The sequence below is a fragment of the Capricornis sumatraensis genome, chromosome 3, assembly GCF_032405125.1.
Source record: "Capricornis sumatraensis isolate serow.1 chromosome 3, serow.2, whole genome shotgun sequence".
NCBI lineage: Eukaryota > Metazoa > Chordata > Mammalia > Artiodactyla > Bovidae > Capricornis > Capricornis sumatraensis.
The window spans coordinates 20839703-20866485 of record NC_091071.1 but is presented as its reverse complement, the minus strand read 5'-3'; the positions used below and the strand labels follow the sequence as shown (position 1 = coordinate 20866485).

At 49.4% G+C, this 26783-nt stretch overlaps 2 protein-coding genes across 2 annotated transcripts in view; one reads left to right on the top strand and one right to left on the bottom strand.

Moving 5' to 3' along the window:
* Positions 1 to 6727, bottom strand: part of EARS2 (glutamyl-tRNA synthetase 2, mitochondrial) — a 29268-nt gene extending 22541 nt beyond the window's left edge. The window contains exons 1-2 of the mRNA XM_068968286.1: positions 6589 to 6727; positions 4071 to 4226 (exon numbers count right to left, since the gene is read on the bottom strand). Of these exons, the coding sequence (XP_068824387.1) occupies positions 4071 to 4226; positions 6589 to 6727 (295 nt within the window). The remainder of the gene's footprint in view (positions 1 to 4070; positions 4227 to 6588) is intronic.
* A 386-nt stretch (positions 6728 to 7113) lies between these two features.
* Positions 7114 to 19464, top strand: UBFD1 (ubiquitin family domain containing 1). The gene is made up of 7 exons (XM_068968668.1): positions 7114 to 7153; positions 7338 to 7667; positions 8976 to 9184; positions 11734 to 11799; positions 11953 to 12058; positions 16095 to 16177; positions 18590 to 19464. The coding sequence occupies exons 1-7, from the start codon at positions 7129 to 7131 to the stop codon at positions 18698 to 18700; spliced, it is 930 nt and encodes a 309-aa protein (XP_068824769.1). The 5' UTR covers positions 7114 to 7128; the 3' UTR covers positions 18701 to 19464.
* Positions 19465 to 26783: the final 7319 nt, after the last annotated feature.

Here is a 26783-nt window from a genome sequence, read left to right as displayed (position 1 = left end):
AATCCAAAGAATAGTTACACTACCACACAACTGTGGTCATTTCATGTGCTAGCAAGGTTATGCTGAAAATCCTTCAAGCCTAGCTTTACCATCTGGTAGCTAAGACGGTAAAGAATCTGCCTACAATGCAGGAGACCCAGGTTCAATCCCTGGGTTGTGAAGATTCCCTAGAGAAAGAACTGGCAACCCACTTCAGTATTCTTGCCCGGAGAATTCCATGGACAGAGAAGCCTGGCAAGCTACAGTCCACGGGGTCACAAAGAATTGGACATAACTGAGTGAATAAGCAACAGCAGGCTTCAGCAGTATGTGAAACAAGAACTTCCAGATGTATTAATACAAGCTGGGTTTAGAAAAGGCAGAGGAACCACAGATCAAATTGCCAGCACTCATTAGATCATAGAGATAGCAAGGAAATTCCAGAAAAACATCTTCTTCAGCTTCACTATGCTAAAGCCTTTGACTGTGTGGATCACAACAAACTATAGAAAATTCTTAAAGGGATGGGAGTACCTGACCACCTTCCCTGTCTCCTGAGAAACCTGTATGGGGGTCAAGAACCAGCAGTTAGAACTGGACACGGAAAAACTGACTGGTTTCAAATTGGGAAAGGAGTCCATCAAGGCTGTATACTGTCACCCTGCTTGTTTAACTTATATGCAGAGTACATCATGAGAAATGCCAGGGTGAATGAATCACGAGCTGGAATCAAGATTGCCAGGAGAAATATCGACAACCTCAGATACACAGATACCACTCTAACGGCAGAAAGTGAAAAGGAACTAAAGAGTCTCTTAATGAGGATGAAAGAGGAGAGTGAAAAAGCTGGCTTGAAACTCAGCATTCACAAAACTAAGATCATGCCATCTGGATCAGATGGCCATCACGTCACAGCAAATAGAAGCGGAAAAAGTGAAAGTACTGAAGATTTTTATTTTCTTGGGCCCCCAAATCACAGTGGATGGTGACTGCAGCCATGAAATTAAAAGACGCTTGCTCCTTGGAAGGAAAGTTATGACAAACCTAGATAGTGTATCAAAAAGCAGAGACATCACTTTGCCAACAAAGGTCCATATAGTCAAAGCTATGGTTTTCCAGTAGTCATGTATGGTTGTGAGAACTGGACCCTAAAGAAGGCTGGTGATGGTGGTTTAGTCACTCACTTGAGTCCAACTCTTGCCTGTCAGGCTCCTCTGTCCAGTATTCTTGCCTGGAGTGGGTTGGTATTTATTTCTCCAAGGGATCTTCCTGACTCAGGGGCCAAACCTGGGTCTCCTGCACTGCAGGCAGATTCTTTACTGACTAAGCCACTAGGGAAGCCCAGAAGGCTGAATGATGAAGAATTGATGCTTCTGAACTGTGGTGCTAAAGAAGACTCATTAGAGTCCCTTGGACTGCAAGGAGATCAAACCAGTCAATTCTAAAGGACATCATCCCAGAATACTCATTGGAAGGACTGATGCCAAAGGTGAAGCTCCAATACTTTGGCCACTTTAGGTGAAGAGGTGACTCACTTGAAAAGACCCAGATGCTGGGAAGACTGAAGACCAAAGCAGAAGTGGGTGGCAGAGGCTGAGATGGTTAGCTAGAGTCACTGACTTGATGCACATGAATTTGAGCAACTCTGGGAGATAACAGAGGGTAGGGGAACCTGGAGTGCTGCAGTTCACGTAGTCACGACGACATAGTGACTGAACAACAACAACGTACATGGACCTTATGCTAAGTATAAGCCAGTCATAAAATGAAACATCTCAAACGGGCAAACTATTCAGACTGACGGTAGTGGTTGCCACTGGCAGGAGGGAAGGAGGAACAGGGAGTGCCTGCTAACTGGTTTGCAGTTTTGAGTTGATGGAAATGTTCTAGAATTAGAGGGGTGATGGATGCACAATACAGTGAATATACTGAAGACCACTTTGAAATGGTGAATTTCACATTATATAAATTACAGGTCGACTCCTGAAGCAAGAACATCCAGAAATTACCCACATGGGGTGTGGATCCCTGCCTGCTTTGGTCATACCCTTGGGCCGAGCTGAGGGCTCTAAGAGGCTGGACGCATCACTCTTGCTCATCCCAGCACCCTGTGCTAGCACAGTCTGTGGGACATGGAGCACGTGCTCCACACATGGCCAATCATGATCTCTTGCCCATCACTGTATCCTCATGTCACATTTCCAAGTCCTCTGGTCTCCTTGGGCTTCTCTGAGAGCTCAGTTGGTAAAGAATCCGTCTGCAATGCAGGAGACCCTAGTTCGATTCTTGGGTCGGGAAGATCCACTGGAGAAGGGATAGGCTACCCATTCCAGTATTCTTGGGCTTCCCTTGTGGCTCAGCTGGTAAAGAAGCCGCCTGGAATGCAGGAGACCTGGGTTCGATCCCTGGGTTGGGAAGATCCCCTGGGAAAGGGAAAGGCTACCCACTCCAGTATTCTGGCCTGGAGAATTCCATGGACTATACAATATATGGGATCGCAAAGAGTTCGACATGACTGAGCGACTTTCACTTTTGCTGGTCTCCTCACTATGCTTGGGCCACTCTGGCTTCCTTGCTGCTCTTCAAATATGCCCAGCACTAAGCTTCTGTAGGGCCTTTACACCTGCTTCTCCCTGGGCTTTGAGCTTTCTCCCCCTAGGCAACCACGGCACCAACTTCTCACTTTGTGCAGGTCTCTGCGCTCCTGTCCACCCCTTGGGGAAGTCTGTCCTATCTCAAAGAGCACCCACCCCTCCCTGCTGGTTTGCTCACCTGCTACCCCTTTCTCTACAGCACTTATCACTGCTTCATATCAGAGTAAGGATGAGCTCACCTGTGGTTTTTTTTTCCCTACCTCCTGGCATATAGCATCTTAGTTCCCTGACCAGGGATAGAACCCATGCCCCTAGCAGTGGAAGCTTGGAGTCTTAACCACTGGACCACCAGGGAAGTCCCTAGAATTCAGTTTGTTTGTTTTTTTTTTTAAGTCTGTCTTCCCGTATTTACTGAGGGCAGGGTCTTGGTTTTATGCTTGAATACTACCTGGACCACAGTAACTGACCTTGGTGCATGAATTCTTTCACTCAGCTAATCTCGATTGTTTCTGCTAGTCTTCTACAGTTGAGGACAGAAATGAAATCAGTTTTTGCTCTTCAGTAACCCAGAGTTTAGTTAATGATTTACCTGAGATTAGAGCACACATTGTCGAGAGAGTCTTGGAGTTTTGGGCATTTTCCCGTAGGGAGCTTAAGTAGTCATACCTGTTCTGACAGGTAGGCAGCAACTGACCTGGGGAACATACACACACTCCTTTGTCCTCCTCGAGCTTAGCTGGCTTCAGAATTAAACTTCCCACAGGGAGGCTGACTTAAGAGGCTGCACATATTTTGTCTGACTCATACAATGTGTCATCTGAGTTCAGATTTGACAATGGGAAGCACTCATCAAAAGCGAAACAAAAACAAAAAACCTTGGCCATCTGGCTCCTCCTGGAAATCGGAAGATTTGAGGAGCTGGGCCAGGATTCCCAAATGGCCAAAAAGAGCTGGCGCTTCCTCAGGCTCTTCACAGCCCTGGAGGCTCCCAGTCCATCTTCCACTTGGCCTGTTTCCTGCCTGATCCCAGGAGGAGATGAGACTCCGAGATAAAAACAAGAATCTCAGAAGTGCCTCGGAGCCTCCCCTCCCCCGCCCCAGGGAGCTTCAGTATCTTTCTGGGTGGTACCTGTCCCCCAGACAACACAACTGTACCCATTCTTCTGGGGACTCTCAAGTTCTCCACCCTGGGCCCTGTGAGAAGACTTTCAGGCTCTTTCTCCTGCTCCTTCTCTGACTTGCTAAACTGCTCAGTCGCATCCGACCGTTTGCAACCCAGTGGACTGTAACTGGCCAGGCTCCTCTGTCCATGAGATTCTCCAGGCAAGAATATTGGAGTGGGTTGCCAGGCCCTCCTCCAGGGGATCTTCCCCACCCAGGGATCGAACCTGAGTCTCTTGTGACTCCAGCATTGGCAGATGGGTTCTTTACCACTAGCGCCACCTGGGAGAACCTTGCTCCTTCCCTGGAGAAGGGTCCTTTCCCTGCCAGCCTCACCTGCCCACTCAAGCATGTCCTCAATATTCTCCGCTGCCCCAGGCACAAGACGGGTCTGATCTGTGTCCTCCAGCCTCAGGATGAAGCTCCCTTGGTGCTTCTTGGCAAAGATGTAGTTGTACAAAGCAGTGCGGAGGCCACCCAGGTGCAAGAAACCTGATGGAAGAAGGGGACAGCCCATATGAGATGGGGAAGATGAAGGGCAAGTCAATTCTGCTTGTGATAAAAGGGCCCAAGGAACATCAAAGCCCAGGAAATGGCTCTCCCTGTCCCATCTCTCCAGCAGTCAGACTGTCACAGCAGAGGACTGGGGCGGCTGACTCATTTACCCTCATCCCAGAAGTGGAAGAACACCCAGGTTTTGGAGCATATCATTTCGTAAAACGGCTCCAGCTCTCCCCACCTGCACCCATCGTTCTACTCTGAGATTTGCCTTGAGACCAAGTTTCACCCAAAGGGGAAACAGATGGTTAGTCACTGAAGCCACTTCACACATGCATTTCATTTATGCAAATTCAATGAGGTCCCTGGGCAAAAAAAAAACTTTGCTAATTGAAAATACTGTATAATTACATTTTGCACATACCCTCTATGCACTGTACGGACTAACCACATCACACATTTTGAATTTTGACTACTTGATGCTCTAACTGCTGCCTTTAGATACTAATGAAAACTAATATTCGATTCCACTGTATTTCTCCACCCAAGTTTAAACTCTTAAAAGACTTTACTTTTTTCATCATTCCTGACTGAATAGTTAGAGTAAACAGTTTTCCCAGGGCTGTCATTTCCCCACTTACCCTGCCTTCTTTGGACAAGGTTGTGGCCCTGTCTTCACAATGAGCTCATTTGCATCTTCAGGTGCTAGCACCTGCATGAGACAGGAAACGCTCCTCTGGGATCAGGCAGACTCTAGCTCAACACTGATTATATAGGTGACCTTCAGCTAGTTATTGCAAGGACACCACAAAACCAGAGTTCCCCAAGATAGAAGCCATGGGTCGAGTAGTTGAAACCAAGACGTCTTACAGATCTTGATTCAAATTCTGCTCCCCTTGGACATTCTACTTGATTTTTGTGAGCTTCAATTTCCTAATTTGTTGAGAGATTGGCAACAAAAAATAGAAACCTTCCTTGCAAGATTGCTGTGAGAAATAAATGCTGATCAGAGTATACCATTAATTTTAGCTATTACAATGATCTATATTCTTCTTTCTGTAGTCAACCGCCTTGCCAACATAGGCTTTTCCAGCAAATCATCAAGGAAACAAGACTTAAGATCATCATAAAGGAGGCTTCTGCTTGTTAAGTGCTTTCTATGAGGTAACACACCTTTCCAGTGCCTCAGCTGGATTACCTCAAATGATGAGGCAGGTACTATTATCAGCTCTATTTGGTAGATGTTAAAATTCAGACGTTCAATGCTTTGCTCAAGTGGCAAAGCCAGAAATCTGCACCCAGACAATCCCAGGCCTTTGCACCCAAACCAGAGCTTGTCTGAAAACTGTTGGCAGTTCACAACCAAGTAGGTACAGAAATAGCAAGTAAACGCTTAGAAATTGAGAGCATTTTGACAGAATAATTTTACATTTGTTGAATTCAATAGAAAGTCTCATATTTTGTATGCTTCCCAGAGTTTCAATTTTCTAGTAATTTCTTTATATGGATTTAATAAAAGTATTAATCTGTAATTCACTAGAAATCAGAAGCCAGTCAAACCCAGGGGTGGTATGAGGAGCAGGCTCTACACTATAGTGCCTGGCAAGTAATATCCTTGTCATCCTGTGCAGGTAGGATCTTTTACAATGGTAGCTTTGGGACCCAGTAGTTTAGAACGAGAGGTGTGCTTTTTGTGAAGAGGGTAGGAGGTTGCCTCAGATGGAAAAGAACTTGAGGAACTAGTGTGGAGGCCACTAGGGTACACAATGGGTCCCTGCCCCACTCTGGCTTGCTAAGCTCCAACACTAACCACAGGACCGTTCTACCTCCAATTTCCTCTGCCCAGAAGGTTTCTTCTATTGGCTTCAGGTACCTAGCTCCTTGTTACTTGGTTCTCAACTCTCATGGCACCTCCTCAGCAACGCATTCCTGAGCATCCTACCTAACCCTTTGTCCCCTACATTGCTTCACCTCCTGCATGACACATGTGATTGTTTTAAACTACAGCTATATTCTTACATGTTTGTAGCAGTCACTACCAGTGTAGGCTTCCAGGGAGTAGGGGCCCTACTTTCTCCAAGGCCGTTGCATCTCAGTGCCTAGAACAGGCTCTACTCACTAAACATTTGTTGAATACGCAAGAAACAAGGAACCCAAAGAAATGGTACAGTACGATAAGCACGAAATTCCTGGCAACGCGAATAATTTTCGCTCGTAAACATATTTCTATTTCCGTATAATGAGGTCTCCCTGCCCCGCCAGTCTGACTCCACCGGAAGGGATTCGTTCGGAATGTTCGGGGGGCGGGCAAGAGACGGTGGGCCTCGGCCTGCAGCGTCACGTCCGCCAAGGTTACCTGTGGGGCTGGGGGCGAACCGCACTCGCACCGCAGCCCCGGGATCAGTACCCAGGCTGGCTTCGCGCCGCCCCATCAGGCGGCCCAAAGCAGCCGGGGACCTCCCGGGACGCAGCAACCTCTTCAGAAGCACCGCCATGTGGGGCGGCATAGGCACACGTGGGCATCCGTGCATCACTTCCGGGGACTCCTCCCAGCCAATCCGCTTCCGCCACAGAAGGCGCAACCCCGCCCCTTAAAGGCGCCAGGCTCCTAGCCTGCAAGCCCACGCCCCCCTCCCAAGACTGCGGCCCCGCTCGACCTCAAGGGGGCAGAGCCTAGCAAGCGGGCGATATCCCGGGCCCGCCCCCCTCGGTTCTCGAAAGCTAGAGCGTGGCAGGGGCCGGGCCGGGGAAGCGGAGGAGGCGGGTCTCCATAGAAACCTCCACCTGTTTCCGGCCAGGCTGTGCAAGATTAGGGGCTGCTGCGGGGGCCAATCTCAGCCAGCTCGCCTTTTCCCGGCGGCCTCTGCGGGAGCGGTGGGTGTTGTACACAATCATCATGGCGGCGGCCGGAGCCCCGGATGGTGAGTCTGGAGGGGGTGGCGGGCGCCCGGGAAGGGCAGGGATGAAACGGGCGCTCCTAGGGGACGTGGCCTGGCGCTGGGGCGCCAGTAACCTGGCTCGGGCGCATTGGTCCGGCGGCCCTCGCGCAGAGTCTGGTTCCAGGCCCAGTCCGCGGCGAGCGTCCACCCCCTAACCCCCTTGCAGGCATGGAGGAGCCTGGCATGGACGTGGAGGCCGAGACCGTGGCGACCGAGGCGCCCGCGCGGTCCCTCAACTGCGTGGAGGCCGAAGCCGCGGCGGGGGCGGCGGCCGAGGACTCCTGCGCAGCGCGAAGCAGCCTTCAGCCGGCCCCGGCCCAGCCCCCTGGGGACCCCGCGGCCCAGGCCTCGGTCAGCAACGGCGAGGATGCGGGCGGCGGCGCGGGCAGGGAGCTGGTGGACCTGAAGATCATCTGGAACAAGACTAAGCACGACGTCAAGTTTCCCCTGGACAGCACGGGCTCCGAGCTGAAACAGAAGATTCACTCGATTACAGGTAATCCCCCTGGCGCTGACAGCCTACCCACCGCACCTGCCTCCTGTCTACGCTAGGTATCGCGTTGCCTGTGTTCTTCCATCAGTTTTCTTAGTGCTACCAACAGCCTGCCGAAGGAAGTAGTAACGTGCCCGTAATTCAGATGGAGAAAATGAGATCCAAAATCAGAGCCAATCGGCTGAGCTGGGTTTCAGGCCCAGCGCTGACTCTTAGGCCCCAGTTTCTAACTCCTGTGTCTAACATCTCTAATAAAATTACCTAAGGCATTTGTTAAGTTTACAGCTTCTAGGCCCTTGCCCCTGGAGAATTTGATTCAGTGGGTCTGGAATGTGGCCAGGAATTATTTTTAGCGAATGTTTCAGGTAATTCTAATAAGGGAACTTTGGGAAACACTGCTGGTGACTATCATGCTGGCCCCTTCACAGCAGCTCCTATTACGTAGATTTATCTTATTTACAGCACTTTGCCATCTGAAATGATTTCCTTTTTAAACTTTCTCTGGGTAGGCTGTAAGCTCCATAAAAACAGGAACCTTATTGGTTTCTATATCCATGATATTTGTGGACATTCACTTAATATTTGAGTCACAAGGTGGTTGAGGAACTACTTGGAAGGAATAATACCTGATATGGCACTAGGTAGGTAGGTTTAGTCGCTCACTTGTATCCAACTCTCTGTAACCCTGTGGGCTGTATCCTGCCAGGCTCCTCTGTCCATGGGATTTCCCAGGCAAGAATCCTGGAGTGGGTTGCCATGCCCTCCTCCAGGGGATCTTTCCAACCCAGGGATCGAACCCAGGTCTCCTGCATTGCAGGCAGACTCTTTACCGACATAACCACCAGGGAAGTCCTGATATGACGCTAGTGATAAAGAATCCACCTGCCAGTGCAGGAGACATAAGAGATGTAGGTTCAGTCACTGGGTTGGGAAGATCTCCTGGAGGAGGAAATGGCAGCCCGCTCCAGCGGGTTCTTGCCTGAAAAATTCCAAGGTCAGAGGAGCCTGGTGTACTACAGTCCATGGGGTCGCAAAGAGTTGGACACGACTGAGCACACACATTGATTGGTTACTTAACACCTTGTGCTGCACTAAATGCTCTATATTTGTCCCATCTCTTAGTCCTTAAAGCAAACCCATAATATAAGGAACTATGGTCATCACCCTGATGACTTTCTGGAGGCTCAGAGAGGTTGTAAATTGCCTAAGTGCACAGCAGTGATTAGTGATAAAGCAGTATTCACTTACGGGTCTGTTGTACAAAGAATATTTTTCATTTCTTCTTTTTACTGTCCTCTGCCTTTTCCCAAGGTCTCCCGCCTGCCATGCAGAAAGTCATGTATAAGGGACTTGTCCCTGAGGATAAGACATTGAGAGAAATAAAAGTGACCAGCGGGGCCAAGATCATGGTGGTTGGCTCCACAATAAATGATGTTTTAGCAGTAAACACACCCAAAGATGCTGCCCAGCAGGACGCAAAGGCCGAAGAGAACAAGAAGGAGCCCCTCTGCAGGCAGAAAGTGAGTCTCGTGTGTGATTGTTGGTCCTAGGAAGAGTGAGGCTTTGTCTTCTCGAGCCTAGGCTGGTTGTCTCCTTTCTAGAATAAGCTCCTTTTCGGACAGGGCCCATGATGGAAATTTATGGCAGCAGTTGGGTGCGGCTGGCTGTTGAGTGGAGGTGACAACTACCTGAGATTTGCATCTTTGTCTCATCTGGCGGGTCAGTGTGTCTCAAGTCTATCTACTTTAGGATGAGGCCTTTGTAAAGGCAGGCTTCAGACCAGGTATTGAAAGGAAACAGATGCGGGTTTTTCTCTTATTGAGCACCAGAGAAAAGTGCCACTGTTAGAATTGACCCTCCATTTCACACAGATGATTACATTTGTTTTTTTGGCTTGTGGCTTCCCCCAAGTCAACAAGCCTTTTTCTCCATAGGTAGGGAAATCAGTAGCTTTCAGCGGTCCCTCTGAAACTGGCTGTTTCAGGAAGCCAAGTGAAGCTGACTTGGAAGATAACTACACTGATTTTTTTCTTCTTCCCTCCTTCCTGGTCATGAAATGAGGGTCTGATTTTTCACATGCTCTGTTGCTTGTTTCAGATGGAAGAGATCCAGCCTTGTTTTGTGATCACTGTAGCCATTCAGATTCTCTTTTGCAACTAGGAAAAGTAAGAGTGTTTCACTGTGGAGGGAACTGGTTGAAAGAACGGTCACTTGCAATCTTATCCAGCCAACCCTGCTTGTAGTTACAGAACCTCCCGGCCACTCTTAGTGTGTTCCAGGATAATAGATATTCTCAACTCAACCTGTATCCTGCGGGGAGTAGACCGACCTTGACCAACATTAATTTCAGTGACCTTAGGCATCAAGGCACATGGCCAACAGTGTGGCACACAATTTTGTGTTACAGGTTTATAATCTCTTATATGTGCTACCAGAACCCCAAGTCTGAAAACCAAAAGTGTTCTTACAGACTAGGCAGCAACACCCGACCAGAATTAGCATTGATAGTCATGTTTTACCCTAGAAATGTTAACATGTTTGGTGACAGGTGCTTCCCAAGACCCCCACAAAGAATATCTTGTAATGTGTTTTAAAACTGTATTATGCTTATACAAAACATTTGTCCATAGGGTTTCAGATAAGGGGTTGTAAACCTCTGTTCACATGTAAAAGGTGTTTATTTGGACATTTTCCCCTCCAGATATGGGGTGATATGAACCAGTTGAGTTCATTTCCATTTTCCTGTCTTCTTTTGCCACGACATATGAAATTGTCAAATAGGAACATGGCATACATGAGTCTTTCCCCTGGTCACGCCTTTGGAGCATAACATGCTTCTTAAATATAGGTTTTGAGTTACTAATGGTAGCTTAACAGGCTTAGAACTGTTCTCCACAGTGAAGGGAAAATTCTTCAAAAGGTACTTGGGATGTATGAGTCAAATTAAACTTATAATCCACACAGCTTTGTTCCATTGATGCCAGTTATGAGGCATAAGGTGGCCTGATGAGAGGGACCCATTCTCCTAGCTTTTCATCAGCTTGTTCAAGAATCTGGTGCTGATATGTAGAGTGACCTTTTGCTAGTAGTCTGGCACTTTTGAAGTTATTCCTAACCAGAGGGTTTCCGCCATGCCAGTGAGAGTTTGAACTGGCTTGTGGCCACCTGGTACTTAAATTCAATGAAATGTTTACTCTTTACCCACCCATTACCCACAATTCTAGCTTGACCAGACAGCGAGTGTACCTCTAAAGCCACAGATGGAGAGGAAACAAGACTCAGGCATTTGGGCCAGACCAGAGCAGTTTTCGGGGGCCGTGTGCCTAATTAGAACCCTTTATGAGCTGCTTCAAACTCCTGAGGAGGGAGTGGAATTAGGCTTACTGTCAGGCTATAGAGTAGTTAACATTTCTCTTTGGAAAAGTGGGTCTTGACCTTTCTGGTTAGCATGGTTGAGGGTGGGGTAGTGGGGAAGATTGCTGCAGTGGGCTGAATCTCCATTTGTTGAAGAAATGTCCCTTCTAGGGAGCTGAGCTGACTGTCACATCCTTACAGGTTTCTGTGGGAGTTTGAGTTGATGGAAATGGCTGTCCCCATTTTGTACCTGCCAGGAGAGCAAGCACCCTTTGTGGCTTTCTTTAAGCTAGCTGTGTAATCTTTTCAGTGGTGATTTCGGGGAAGGGAGAGAAGGAAGCAGAGTTTATGTGAATTAGCAATCTGGAAATCCTGATTGCCCTAAAGCTTTGATGTCTACTATGGTAGCCACATGTGGCTGATTAAAATTCAGTAATATTAAGAATTCAGTTCTTATGCTAGCCACATTTCAAGTGCTTAACAACCACAAGTGGCTCTCAGCTACTGTTTTGGACAGTACAGGTACAGAGTATTCCCATCACAGAAATTTTTGCTGGACAGCACTGCCCTGTAGTGTCAGGGACCCATAATCTGTAGTCAGGACAAGCTTTTGAACCAAAATATTAAGGCTTGCTTCATCCTGTTTTTCAGAGAGGTAGTAAAAGACAGAAATGCAGTCAGCTGTTTCATATAATTATCTTTTTCTGACTTACAGCAACACAGAAAAGTGTTGGATAAAGGAAAACCTGAAGACGTGATGCCATCTGTTAAGGGTGCTCAGGTAAGCCAAACTCCTTTGTGAGCATTCTGAAAAGGAACCAGCCTCCGCCTCTGCCTTCTTGAGGTTCCTGCGGTCGTGGCCTCGACTCCTGCCTTCTCCTGCCTCGCCTTTTTTTACTGGTTCCTCTCTCTTACCATGCTTTTGTGCCCCCAGGAGCGCCTGCCAGCTGTACCATTATCTGGCATGTACAACAAGTCTGGAGGAAAAGTGAGGCTTACCTTTAAGCTAGAACAAGACCAGCTGTGGATCGGCACGAAAGGTACGGGCTGGCCTCGCCTCTTCCTGGCTCGCTGCCTCTGGCACCCAGCAGGGCTTGGGCTCGGGCTCATCTCTGCTCCTCAGTCTGGAATCTCTCTCCACTGTGCTTTGTGTGCTTTAGATTTTGCTTTTTGATGCTCGCCTCTATTTGGGCCCTCTTCCCTCATTCTTTTCAGTCTGATCTCAGAGCCAATCCATCAAACATTGGCTCTTCAGTTGTGGCGTGCGGGCCAGGTCCTGTCTGTGGACAAGGGTTTTCTGAGTTCTACACACAGTGTGTGAAAATCAGGAGATTTCACTGGATCAGAGTTTTTTTGTTTGTTCATTTTTTGTTTTGGCTTCTCTTGAAAAGAAGCAAAAGGTCTAGCTGTTCAGGACCTCCATTTTCACGCGGTACACGGAGATCAGCTGGCACCAAGTAGCCGTTTCCGGTGGGCCGTGCTGTAGCCGTCACTGTCCCGTTTGCCTTTTACTGTGGCCAGCTTTGCTCATGTGTGTCGCCTGCCTGGCCCCTGTAGGCCAGAGGCTGCCTGGGCTCAGGACCTGCCTTCCCTCCTTGCCTGGTTGCCCCCTGCTGCCCGCCCCTTTCCCTGCCTGTGTCCGGGAGTCAGGCATGCTGTTTGCTGGGAAGTGTCTCTGACTGATGCCCCTCTCCCTTCTCCCAGATGGTTCAAAGTCTTGTCAGTTACATTCCAGAATTATCTGCATCTCTTTCTTTTCCCCTCTGTTGTGCCTGTTGATTCCTGGCATCTGTGAACTGTGTTAAAGCAAGTTAACCTCTGTGCCAACCCCATCTGCGATCTCTTCTGTCCTGCCCATCTTCCACACTGCTTTTTCCTCACTGGGTCAAGTCCTCAAAAACTCTGGGCTCTTTAAGGCCAAGTTCAGATGCCTCAACCTAGGGTCCAGTAATCTCAACCGTGGGGTTCGCTTTCAGATTTTTGACCCGGCTTCCTGCCCCACTTGCCCTGTTGTGCCCTGCATACTTGAGCTGTGTCACTCCATGAGCTTCCCACCATGCTTTGCACAGCTCATGTTTCAGTCATGCTGTGCCTTTGCCCGGGATGCCTACTTCCGGTTCCTGTTGTTAACAAAAATCTTCCAAGGTCCTACTTAAACATGCTCTTCTAAGGAAGCCTTCCCTGATATCTCTCCACGCTGCAAATGAGCTGCTGCTGCTTCTGTCCACAGAGCACCCTGCTTTATCCCTGGAGCGCTGTTTACCCTCAGACTTATCTGTCCCCCATCAGACTCCTGGAGGGAACCAAACATGCCCAGTTTCCCTGTTTCTGGCCAGCACTGCAGGTATTCAGAGTTCGAGGTAGAGGTAAAGAGAGGTATAGTGGTGCGCGTTGTGTAAGGTTAGCTGGTTTCAGGGACAGGCCATTTAGTATGATTCTGCTTAAAATGGGACCACGGAGGTGTTAATTGCTCAGTTGTGTCTGACTCTTTCCACCCCCACGGACTGTGGCCCAACAGGCTTCTATATCCACAGATTCCCACAGATAAGGATACTAGAGTGGGTTACCATTCCCTTCTCCAGGGGATCTTCCAGAGCCAGGGATTGAACCCAGGTCTCCCACATTGTAGGCAGATTCTTTACCATCTGAGTCACCAGGGAATCCCAAAATGGGACCGTAGTTTTAGGGAAAATAATTGGAGCAGGAGTGATGGGGAATGAGATTGTAATCATCTTAAAATGTGAAAGTAGGTTTCTCGTTTTTAACCGAATCTTGATTCTTAAAATGAACAAAGACCTAAACCGGCAAGATACTTGAGTTTTCTAACAATTTTGTGATTCCTTGCCCCAGTCTTCTTTTTCACTTTTGACTCTCACTGCATGGGCAAGGCAAGTTGTGCATAAAACTTAAGGGCTTTCCCAGTCTTCCCAGGGGCTTTTGAACTCTGTAGTAGGTCATTCTCTTCCACAGAGCCTGGCACATTATCAGTTCTCTTCAGTCATGGGCTGCTCCATCTCGGTCAGATCCTCACTTACTCGTGACCTTGCAGGGGAGTTGGCTTACTTCTCCATCATACGCAGACCTGCCAGAACCCTGCCTCTTCCTTGGCCTGCACTTTCACTCCTGCAGCCTACTGGGAGGCCGGGATCAAGGCTGCTGGCCAGGAGGGTGGGTGCAGGTAGGGGAACTGGATGAGGACTGAGTGTGTAAGCCTTCGTTGGTTCCTAGGGAATGTTTCCGGGTGGTGAAGTTCTATAGGAAACAATGGCATAACTGCTGGGGCTAATGACAGCCTCCCTTCCGTATGTTAGAGGTTTTGCTTTAGCTCATAGAAGCTGCCACCTTTTTGCTATGGCCTGAAGGCAGAGCTCTGGAAGAATCTTGGTGGATCAGGGTTCAGAGCTGTTGAGAGCCTCGTGGCTCACCAGCCTCATTAAAGAGCCTGGCTGTGAACATGCACATCTTCAAAGGGTGACCAGGGCCAGGATTTCCATTCCCACCCAGGCAGTGGTATCAGTGTCCCTTCAGGCTTTGTTCTCACTGTGGGCCCAGGACCCTGCCCCCTGCGTTTCCTAAGCACTGTCCTAGGAGGACGGCTTGTTCTGGGAGTTGGCTTCCAGCCACTGGCTTCATCTTTCTGCTGAAGTGACCGTCCCAGCAGTTCGTTGATGTCTTTCTCAACGGGGTGCTTTATGGAGTGGCATGCAATGGCTCCTGGCTTAAACTGTGCTTGCTAGCGTGCGTGGGAGGCAGTATCGACAGCCTCAGGCCCGGCGGAGCAAGAAGAATGAGCTCTAGGCAGGAGATGGGACGTGACCTCGTGAAGCTGCCACCGGGAGTATGTGCCCTGTGTGTAGGGCGCTCAGGTCTCTAATCTAGCTGATTGCTGTCACTTAGGAATGTGGGCCCAGGATTGTTGAATCTTCCGTGTTTTCAGGAGAAGCCAGAAGTCCATGTTTTTATGTGAAATCTCTGGACAGTTCAAAATGGCTGATGTTTAAAACAGTTTCCATCATAAAAGACCAGTGCTGGTCAGATCCTGCCTGTGGGTGACTGTTAGAGCCACTCAGAAAGTCAAAATCTGAATGAGCATATTCAGGCCCCATCTCCCCACCCTCCTTTTCAGAGACCAAGGCCTGTAGGATAGAAGTTAGGTGTCTCAAGCCACCAGCTAGGTGACGGTCCAGGGCTCTGAGTTCCTGGGGTTTTGTCAGCTTACCTCTTCTTTAGATTTTTGCTTGGTGCAAAGCCCGTAGTGAGCTTTTCCTAGCAGGTTCACCTTTCGCTGAGAGCTCCCTGTCCCGAGGTGTCCGCACAGGCGCCACCGCCCCCTTTTGTGCTGCTTGTCTCCAGTCTCCTCTCACTCCAGGCATGCCTCACTGCCGCCTCTTTCTTACCTGCCATCCTTAGACTTGCTGCAGAAGGGCTTCTGACCCGATGTGATGAGTACATCCTGCGGGTTAACCAGAAGAGGTTATGGATGTTCTCAGAGAGTTTGTTCAAGTGTGTGTGTTTGGAGGGGTGGGAAACTGGGGAGGGAAGGGGCTGGGAGGAGGAGTGGCCAGGATCAGGGTGGGAGACTGGGGAGGGAAGGGGCTGGGAGGGGGAGTGGGCAGGATCAGGATGGGAGACTGGGGAGGGGGAAGGAGAGGGGCTGAGAGGGGGAGTGGGCAGGATCAAGGTATAGAAACTGGTCGTAAAACCCCAAGCAGCCCCCTTCCTGTATAAGTAGCAGGGGGTACAGCTGCCTCCTCCTGGTCCCTTGACTATCCCAGACACCAAAGACCTCAGCCAGGGCTGGGCTTGGCGACAAGGGTGCAGAGGAGTTTGCTGGGTGTTTGTCAGTCGTCAGGCTCCACAGAGAAACGCCAGGATGGCTCTGTCTATGCTCTCGGAAGCCTGTAATGCACACCTGCCAAGTGCTGTTCCCCACTTGCTCCTAGGAAGTCCCCACCTCCCAAACAGGGCTTGAGGTGCACTGGCCAGAAGGTGAGGGTGGGGGTGGACCCCCCAGCCGCCAGCCCTGAGGAGGGGTGGGGGGGCCTTTAATGATCTCTGTGATCCCTCTCAACTTAGAGCGGACTGAGAAACTGCCCATGGGTTCCATTAAAAACGTGGTCAGCGAGCCCATCGAAGGGCACGAGGACTATCACATGATGGTAAGTGGCCAGCGGCCTTGCCTGCACCGCCTCCAGCAGGGAGGGGAGAGCTCAGTGTTGAGAAGACAACAGTCTTAAGAGCCTCCTGTTGTGTTCAAATTCTTAGAGCTTCATCCGTGATCTGCTCCTAGTTCTGTTGATTTTGCAGCTGACCCCTCCCCCTGCTCCACCCACCACCTTCACGCAGTTTAAAGGGGATACATTTTTATCTCTTACGTGTCTCTCATATCTGTAATATTTTGTTTTTAGACCAGGAAAATAAATGCAAAGAGGAGGTTAATGGCTTGTGGGTCTTCATTTTAAGTTTTGTCTCGTGTATGAAACAGAGCCTCCCACTAGCCTTGGTGCCTGTGAGGGCATCAGGCTGCCCCCTTCTGCCGTGAAGTGCTTACCCCGGGGGGCTGCCCTCAAGTGGCCGAGGACCCTGTGGGGAGGGTGGGGCCTTTACCTGGTTCTGCCTGGAGTTGCACTCAGGAGAGTGGCTGCTCCTCTGCAGACAGAGCGTCTGGAGATGTTCTCCGGGTCTGCAGAGCAGAGCAGGGACGAGCAACCCTGAGCAGTGAGGCAGAGCCCTTCCGCTCTCCCAGCACTGTTGAAGGGGCTGCTTTAAAAATGAAGTTGAGCCGCCTCGCTCCAAAGTCGCTGTGGCAGGGACGGGACCTGAGCAGCGATAGGGTGCGAGTGGGGCCACCCGCCCTGCTCAGTTGGAGGAGGTGACTGTGCTGTAGCCGAGTCAGCCCCGTCCCAGGGAGGAACGGCCGCACGCGGCTGGCGTAGAGTTTGCAGTAGAGGGAGGCATTGGAAAGTCCGGGAAGAGGGTATATCCAGCTGTGACCCTTCTCTTGGCAGATGGCAGGGCCCCTGGCTCTAGGAAGTCAGCCAGTTGTGGCCCCTGTGCTGCCCTGTGGGGGTCTGGCGGCACAGGGTTGCCCCAGGCCGTGGTTGGCAGTGCAGCCCTGAGTGCCCAGTTCACTGGTCCTTCTCCTGGTAGAGGTGGTGATGGTTCAGGCTCCTCCCAGGCCCTCTAGTCTCTGTGTAGTCCTTAAAGGCTTACAGGTGATTTGTTATTTTTTTGCTCAGGTATTTTTTCTGTTTTAAAAGTTGGCCTTTAATATTGTCATCTGGGCCCCTCCCTTCACTCCTTTTGAAAGGTTTGTCCCACCAGTTTGACCCCATAAGGTTTACAGCCACAGTTTTCAAACAGTCTGGGGAGAGGAATTTCCAACAAGTAGCATGGACCATTTTGGACATATTTTAAGGAGGTGGTGTGGATGGCTAATGCCTTCGCATTTAGTTTAAATGCCGATTTCTGTCTGGAGCTGTTGCTGGCAGAGGTGGGTTCTAATTGCCCCCTTTCTTTTCTAAGCACCATCGAGTGCCTTGGCCTTTGTCTTAATGAAGATATCTATTCCCTCTTTGCAGGTGCCACTCCAATAGATTCACAGTTCACCTTAGAAAAGGGTGGCTGTGCTTTTTCATTTTTAGAGAAATGTTAAAAGAGTACCGAAAAGAACCGAGAGTACTAAAACAAACCCATATATCCATCAACCAAGAAATGACTGTTGTAAATATCTTGCAACTTGCTTTCAGTCTTGCTTTAAATAAAAGAAAATCCACCAACAGTGAATATGTCCCCACTGTCTTCCCCTCCCCCTTTGCCCTTGTCATGATTTATCACGTGGATCCTTCCCATCTCTGCGCTTATTTTCATGTGTATCCATGACCAAGATACAGTATTGTTTTGTGTTTTTTCAGTTTTCATAAATGGTATCATGGTATGTATCGTTCTGCAGCTTGCTTTTTTTTGGCTCGACATTATGATCTGTCTGTATTCACTCTAGATCCAGTTCATACCTTGTAAAAGTAAATCCAGTGTTCATCTGACTAGGTCACTTTTAATTTTGCGTTCCCTTACGATGGATATGTAGGTGGTTTCCAGGTTTTTATCATTTCTGACAGTGCTGCTTTCAACACTCCTGTCTCCTCATGCATGTGTGGCGGTTTGCCTAGGGCAGTGGTTCTCAAACTGGTGTCTGGGTCGGCAGTATTAGCTCACCTGGGAACTTGTTAGATGTGCAGATCCTCAGGCCCCACCCCAACTCTCTGGAATCAGGAAGTCTCAGGGCTGGAGCCCCCAGTCTGATCTAACAAGCCCCCAGCTGGCCCTGCTGCACACGCGAGTTTGGGAACCACCGCTTTAGGATCGGCTATGCCTAACGCTCCCACACCTTTTTATGTTTTATTTATTCATTTATTTTTGACAGGAGAATGCTCCCCATGTGCACAGTTGTTTGTTTTTCTCCCCTTCCCATTTTAATGAGCTCACCTCTCAGCCCTCCCCTTGTCTGTTGTGCTGCCTGCTCAGTCTCCTGACCTCTGAAGTACCGCTTGGTTCTCCTTTTTCCCTTCCAGGCGTTTCAGTTGGGCCCCACGGAAGCCTCTTACTACTGGGTGTACTGGGTTCCAACTCAATATGTGGATGCAATCAAAGACACTGTGCTGGGGAAATGGCAGTATTTTTGAAAGCACTTTCACCTCTGGCCCAGGAGACTGACCCAAAGTGAAGGACATTGCTGGGAGAGGCCTGCAGCATCCCTGGATTTCAGAGTTCTGGAACTTTGTTCAAAAATATCTATATCCAATCTGAGGTGATGTGGTGACTGAAGCCAGAGGTGATGTACTTTCACCATTAGCTTAATTTTAACTTAAAATCACCGGTTCCCTTTCTTGCAGTCAGCTTCATACCATTTTTAAAAGTCAATACGGTGGAAATCAATAAATATGAATTCTGAACATGTTGTGTGGAATACTCTTAAGTGTGTTTGAGAGTAGATCTACCAATTGTGTTTAGAAAGGAATGATCAAAAGCTTTCTGGTTTTTTGGTTGTTTTTTTTTTAAGTGATTTCACCTGAAATATTTTCATCTCTTTGGTTGCAAACATTTGGACTGCGTTGTGATGAGTTGTGGGTGGGGTTTTTTTTTTCCTTTTTCATATAAAATTGTATGCAAAATGTGGGGGTTAGTAAGCCATATTTCTCTGTCCACTGGTTCGGAATGAATTCTTTCCCTTTTTACTTTCTCACTTCCTAGATGGGAATTTTTGTTTCTGAAAACCCAAAGATGTCAGTTCCTCCTTTTGTACCTCATCACCACTTCCTTGCCCGGCCTCCCTCCCGCCACGCTGCTGCTCATGAATGCATGGCAGGAGAGGAAGAGCCAGGGGTCTGGTCGGGACGCTCACACAGGCTCTGGTATACGCTGAGCAGCGGAGTATGTCCCAGCAACTCCGGTCTGAACATCTTGCCCTTTGGGCCCCAATCTGGGGAGATGGCACTGCTGCTTTGACAGTTGCCTATAGCCCTTGCTGATTGGGCTTTGAGGCCCAGCTTGGCGTGGGTGTGCCAACAGAGGCCCCTCTGAGAGGAGCCAGGTGGAAGCCAGTTATACAGCCATACAGCCACAGACCCAGACCCTCCTTTCTTTGGAATTTTTGAGAAGTCCTTCAGCAGTCCAGTGATTCTTTCAGTGACGCGCCTGCATTTGGTCCTTCTCCTCATGCATTATGTTCAAGTGTCCTTCATCCCAGGTTTAGAGATGCTGCCTTTCTCAAGAAGAAGTTATCTGACCTAGTGGGTTGGCCAATGGACGTCAACATCGAAAATGGGATAAACGGCTTTCGTGATTAGCTCTCCCTCTTCCGGGTTTAGCCCTTAACGTCCTTTGTCCACGTGAAGTTCTGTCGTCTCCCAGTGGTTTGGTTGACTCTGGAACGAGGGACAGTCTCTTGGTGAATGATACCCTTTGTGCTGTTCGCTGTTGCTCTGCTGCTGTCTTTGCGATTCTCCTCTCACTGGTGCAGGCCCTCATAGTAAGGTTTGGCAAGAGATGTCCCAAACTTCACATTCTGGATTCTAGACTGTTAGCCTTCTTTCTGTGAGATGTATTAGCATGTGTTCGCCTAAGATGACTATTCCTTGTGAGCCAGTTCATGGTGATCTTCCGCGCCCTTCCCTTCTAAGCCGTAGTTCAAGAATCCAGCCCATCCAGACCGACTCTTGCTTTTCGTGGTGTCGTCCATGCCAGGTTACGGATCTAGGCAGGAAAATCTCCTCTTGCTTTTCTGGGGGGCACAAGTTTGTCTGGGAAGTGTAGCATCCAGGAGACGGCCTGTTTTCCACCCCTTGCCGAAGGAGCAGTACCTGTAGCCCTTCTGTCCTTGTCAGCCCGCAGTCCCTGGAGGAAAGAGCATGTCTTTGCTGCTTGTGGAAGCTTCACTCTGCAGTTGACAGGCCTCGCGAGCTCGCGGAGTGGCGTCTCGGTTTGAATGCTGCTCTTTCCGTTGGCCAGCCTGCCTGTCCCAGAGGCTTGTCCTGACAGTGCCACACGGCCGCTCTTGAAGCAGGCGTCCTGTCCCCGTTTCGCGGGGCTGCTCCCCAAGGCCCTTCCCACCAGGATTCCCCCTCGCCCTGCTCGGGCGGCTGCCTCCCGCCACGTGACGCCCCTTCCTCCCAGTGACGGTGTGCGTCCGGACTCCCTGCTCCCCAAGGGCCAAACCGCTTCTCGCTCAGGCTGGTGTCGTCTCAAAACAGGACCAAAGCCTGTGTGAGCCTTTTTATTTGAAGTAAAAATGGTGCTTTTTTCCTTACTTGGAGATCTTCTATATAAATACTGTAAATGACATCTTTTCGTATGGACCTGTTCGAGCGTTGCTTTCCAGAGCCCACGAACTGTGCTGGCCCGATCTTGGGCTCTGGCCGCCCCGTCCCTGTGGAGCCCTTGCAGGAAGCCCCGTCTGGGGAGAGCCGCGCCTGGGTCCCAGCAGCGCTCACTAGTCTGTTAGTCGGCCCCTGAGCAGGCTCGTCGTCAGCTTCTTATGGTCCAGGATGTACTGACTAAATCTGTGTTAGCAAATTCAGACACTCCTTCCCCTTCGGTAGCATCGCGGTGTTCATTCTCCCTCAGGCTTCTCTCCGCGCCGAGTCCTCGCTGGGGAGGGGCCAGGACCCCTCGCGGGGCTCTGAGGGCGGGCAGGGGCGTGAGGCTGCCTTCTCTCCTGGAGCTGGCAGCCCTTTCGCAGAACAACAAGCCTTTCCTTCCCTCCCCTCCGCCACTTGGCAGAGTAGGGACGAGGTATCCCTGCCGTCAGCTCTATTTCAGTCAGCCTTTTCAGAAAACTGAGAGAGATGGTCTCAAGACTTGGTCCAACTCTTTGGTATTCAGTATTCAACTATTTGGTATTCAGTTTTAATCGATGATGGGCCTTTTGCAAGTAGCGTCAGCTCTTTTTAAAAAGAAAGTCAAGCTGAGCTAAGGGTGCACTTTGCTATATCGTGGACGTGGTGGGCCAGGTGAGGCCTCTGTAGGCTCCTGCTTTCCATGATGAGGGCCAGGGAGACTCCCTTCACCACTCAGTTGCCGGATCTCAGCTGGAACGGGCTGCCTTGCTTCTTACTCTCCCTTTCACCAGGTGCCTGGAGGAACGGTCCCAGGCGCTCACGCTTGGCCCGCCCTCTTTGCCAGAGGCAGGACCCTGTGTGCCAAGGGCGGCTTGCTTTCCACCCCGTCCTCTGAAGCCGCCTCTTTCTCTCCTTGCCTGTTGTCTCGGAAAGGATAGTCCTTTGTCTTCAGGCTTTGTGATCAAGTCATCTTAGGACTGGCACCTGTTCCCTTCTTCGCCGGGCCTGGTGGCCTTTCTGAAGTCGCAGGTGGTCAGGAGCCCTCCAGTGCGCGTGACATCTGGTCAGTTGACCTGCCAGGCTGGGTGGTTCTACTGCTTTCTGAATTTCTAAGAATCTCTTTCTTTCCTAACGAGTTCTCCAGATTTATTTGGCAATGTACGTAAGTACCATGTTTTCCTTGTGGTGTACGCTCTGTTCTGGTTTTGTTTTTAATCAAATGCCTGTTTGGGAGGAGATGAACGTATTTAGTCTATTAGATTTGCGCTGCTGGAAAATTTTTTTTTTAAAGTGTAACCTTGACTAGCTGTCTTATTATTGTTTATCCTGTAAGATTAGTCTATCAATTAAAGTTTGATAATTAATTGCGTCTCCTTTTCCTTCAAATTCTTCATGCGCCTGATCTGTATTGGGGATTGACAAACATTGAAACTGGGCCTGGAGTCATTTTTTGTCCAGTTGTGGGGTACCATGTTACCATCTTCCTTATTTGGCTCTTGGGTATATCCACATTTGTTCCTGCTGAAAATAGCTGATAAAGGGATCCAACTTGATGCACTCCGTGTGAGTCCAGCTCCCAGCTTGGCAGTCAGCCAGGTCCCTGTCAGGGCCTTCCCCTGCCTGGCCTCCAGGGGTTGGAGGGCAGGCCGCCACGCAGTCCTCACTCTGCCAGGACACGTTTGATCAAACACTGAAATGGAGCTGCAGCTTCAGCCGCAAGCCACAAAGACCCAGGACGGGGGAGGGAGGTCTGTTACCAGCAGCAGGATGAAAGCAGAGACCTGGGCATGGGCAGTGACTGTAGTTGGCAGAATTGGTTTTGACCCAGCACTGCTCCCATTGGACCCTCTCTCCTCTTTGTCCTACTTGGTAAATGTTCCTGAAGGTTCTGGTCTCACTGCCCCTTCCTGGCTCTGTGTAGTTTCCCATTGCCTCACAATCCTTGAACCACACCGTTAGATTCTTAAGGTTCTGATTGTTTGGGGGTGGGGCTGTGCTCCATGCTGCCTGTGGCCTGATGCCCCTGGGGAATCTTCTGTCTGCATAAAGGGCACTTCTGAATTGTTACTGGAGGCACCTTAAACCGGGTAGGGTGATTGAGCCTCCTCAGACAGAGAATGAGATGAACTCCGCTCTGAATATCGTACCATATTTTGGGGGGAGACACCTTGGCATTTTCTTAACTGTGGGTAACTATCAGAACACTCGACAGCAGGGACCTCACAAAACATGGTCATGAGGGCAAGAGGCGAGGACTTCCTGCTTTTGCCCAAAGTGGCCTGTCTAACTCATCCTGCTTGTAGGAAGTTGCTGTGCTTCCACCCAGGAGGCCTCTGCCGACCCCACTGGGCCGTTTTCAGCTGGGATTAACCTCTGCCTTTCCCAGTTTCTTGAGGCTGTTTTTGTTCTGAAGCTTTAGTAGCCTGTCTTAGTCTACTGATAGACCCCTCCCTACTCTTCACCTCATTTTATAGCTGCTGACTTTCAAGTTTCTTCTATTTTCACCACTTTCCTCTATCTCATTGTAATCGCTTGCTGTCTTCCCTTTTTTGTACATTTTCAGACCTACAGAAAGTTGAAAAATGCTAGTGACCACTTCGTGCTTTCACGTGGGTTCACCAGTTGTTAAAACGTTAACTCCATTTGCCTTCTCTTCACATGCATACTTTATTTTGCTGAGTCATTTGACCGCCTTACAGATGCCATGACATGTTTCGTGTGGATACGTAAGCAGCATCTCCAAAGAGTAAGGCCATTATTACGCCTTAGCACGACACGGGTACCTCACCTAAAAACGAATATCAATTCAGTGATATCACCTAATATATAGACGATGTGAAATTAGTAATACTAGTTAATACATCTTCTAGAATGGTTCTCAGTCAATAATTCTTACGCTTCTGAGTCCTGTCTTTTTTTTTTAATATCCTTTTAACTTTGTCGTTGCTAGCCTTGCTCTCCCTTTAAAGAAACCTCCCCTCCATGTGTCTCTAATCATCATTTGTATCCTGACCCCCTGCTCTCTCCTTCCTGTCTTGAGTGTTAGTTACCCTGTTACCAAGGCTTCTGGAGCTGTGGTTCTGGTGGTGGTCGTGAACTGGCGCCCCCACCTGGCAGAGTCGCCTTGTTCTCTGCCCTGCCCTCCCTCCCACATGTGAGACTTGCTGACTGCAGGGATCCACGACTGAGGACAAACCCAGTTCATGTGAATTACGCAAGGGGATTGTAACCAGAAAGTCCAGTGTCAGACCTAGGCCTGTGTGGGCCCCCAAGTCACATCGGGCGCCTGACCCTCCAGCTCTCAGCTCTGCTTTATTCTCTGTTGACTCAGCTTCTAGCAGATGCAACCCCGAGGGAAAGAGAAGTGTTTTCTTGCCCAAGAATTCCAGAGTAGAAATACCAGACAGGGCTCTTACTGGCGTGTTACCCAGAGACACAATAACCTCAGCATCCGAGATGTGTTGTTCCCGGTGACTTCAGTTCACTGCGAGTCTGGGGCTTTCAGATGAACACTCCAGACTGCAGAAGACTGCCGCTGTGGCAGGCCACCCGGCAGGCTTTGGGCCTCATGCTCTGCGTCAGGCCAGTTACTGGGAAAGGACCTTCTGCAGGGCTCCAGCCTCGGTGAATTATGGGTGCTCCTGAACCCTCTCTCCAGGATGTTGTTTAACATCAGCTCTTGCATTGAGTCTGTCCACTGCCAGGCACCGGGACAGATAAAGTGTGTGCATTCCATTGTCACCACTCCATCACCTCTTGTCCGCCCCTTTACCCATCGGAGGAAACTGAGAAGAGACCTAGCCAAGGTCACATGCCTGTCACAGACTGAGGCTGTGATTCAGAACCCAGATGTGCCTGACCCCAGAGTCTGTGCTCCGAGATGCTGGTCTTATTGTTGAGAACTTAGGAAAGAGCTTGGCTACTTTGTTTTGGTTTCATAATTTTTTTCTTTTTTCTCCCTGGTTTATTTATCTTAAGGGTACTAACATATGTTTGTGAGTTGTTTTTTTAACTTTGAACCTTGATATTTATTGCTTGGCCACCATTTGAAAAATCGAGACAGGAAATAGTACATGGGCTTGATAGAGAAATCTCAAATGGTAGGTAAGTCTCACGTAGTTCTAGCTCTCCACACCAGCTGTGTTCCATCCCTGAAGCAAGCAGAGTTCACTTTAGGCTTAAGCACCAAGAGGCCATCTCATGAGCAGAGGGTCAGTCATTCCCACGTAAATCCCTTATCAGAGTCGGGGTATCCACAGAGGAACTTCAAAGCAGGAGGGAGCAAGTCCAGAGGAGGCACCTCACAAACATACTCCAGCCTAGAGTTCTAGATCATTATCTGTCATCTGTTTGGGTATCCCACAAGTAAACCCAACATCCCAAACTGAAACGATATCCCTTTCTTTTTCCTTTTTGGCCACTCCATGTGGCATGCCAGATTTTAGTTCCCTGGTCAGGGACTGAACCCGCGTCCCAGTTCAATGGAAGCATGGAGTTTTAACTGGCTGGGCCACCAGGGAAGCCCCTGTATCCCTCTTCAGTCTGACCCTCCTCTCTTCCCTCTTACAGATAGCAGCTCACCCAGGACCAGTGGCCCCAAGCCATGAACTTGAGAGATACCCTAGACTCTCACTTCCTCTGTCATCTGACCACCTGCTATTTTTGCAATCCCTCTTCTCTTTATCCCAACCTCCAAATCTGCATCTTTCTCTTGGGTTCTTCTAGTGCCCAGCACTTTCATCCCCTTCAGTTTACCCTTTGCACAGCCAGCTGCCAACCACTGAGCTCGAGTATGGCTGACTGCGTCTGCTCTGGGAAATCCTGCGCCTGCTGCCTACAAGTTCCTTAAAAGACAAATGAGGCCCTGCTTCGTGACCTGATCCCAGCCACAGCTTTAACCAGAGGCCACCCGGCTGGATTTCACCCTCCAGCCCTAACCCCGGCCTGAGCCGACGGCGTCTCCCCTCCTGTGCGCACGTGGTGCTGCCGTGGCTCCTGCCCGTGCCGTGGGGCTGACCCCGGCGGAGCCTCAGGAGTACAGCCGAGGCTTCACTGCTTGGGAGTGCCTTTCCCAAGCCTCGGCTCCTAACGAACTCCCAGTTTTCACAGATTTCTTACTTTTTACACAACGTGTTTATATTTAGAAAACACTGATTAACAAAAATAAGCCAAGGTATTTCCACCACATGGTGATAATCTAGCATTTTGGTATGTGTCGTATGGAAATGGAATCCTGCTGTTTATAGTCTGTTCTGTGGCTCAGCTGGTAAAGAATCTGCCAGCAATGTGGGAGACCTGGGTTCAATCACTGGGTTGGGAAGATCCCCTGGAGAAGGAAAAAGGCTACCCACTCCAGTATTCTGGCCTGGAGAATTCCCTGGACTGTATAGTCCGTGGGGTTGCAAAGAGTCAGATATGACTGAGTGACTCACTTTCACTTTTAAAATAAAATACCGACTTTTCATCGTGTAAAACTGTCCCCATTGAACCGACCCCACACTGTGGGATATCCAGCTGAATGCTGTCCATATACTTTGTTACACCCTATCATGTTGTCTTTTCCTTAACAAATTTCAAACAGGATAGTTGACGGGCTGTCACCTAGTCACCATCTGTTAACACTGCTACCATTTCTTTTTTCTTTTTCCTGAACCATTCAAAAGTTAACTACAGGGACTTCCCTGGTGGTCTAGTGGCTAAGACTTCAAGCTCCCCATGCTGGGGGCCCAGGTTCAATACCTGATCAGGGAACTACATCCCACATGCCACAACTAACACCCAGAGCAGCCAGATAAATAAAGTCACCTACAGACATCTTGCTGCTTCACTTCTAAGTTCTCCTGAGCATAAGGTTAGTTCACTACACAATACTGATTATATGTAAGAAATTTAACATTGTTTTATCACCTATATAGAGTCCAGTTGTCCT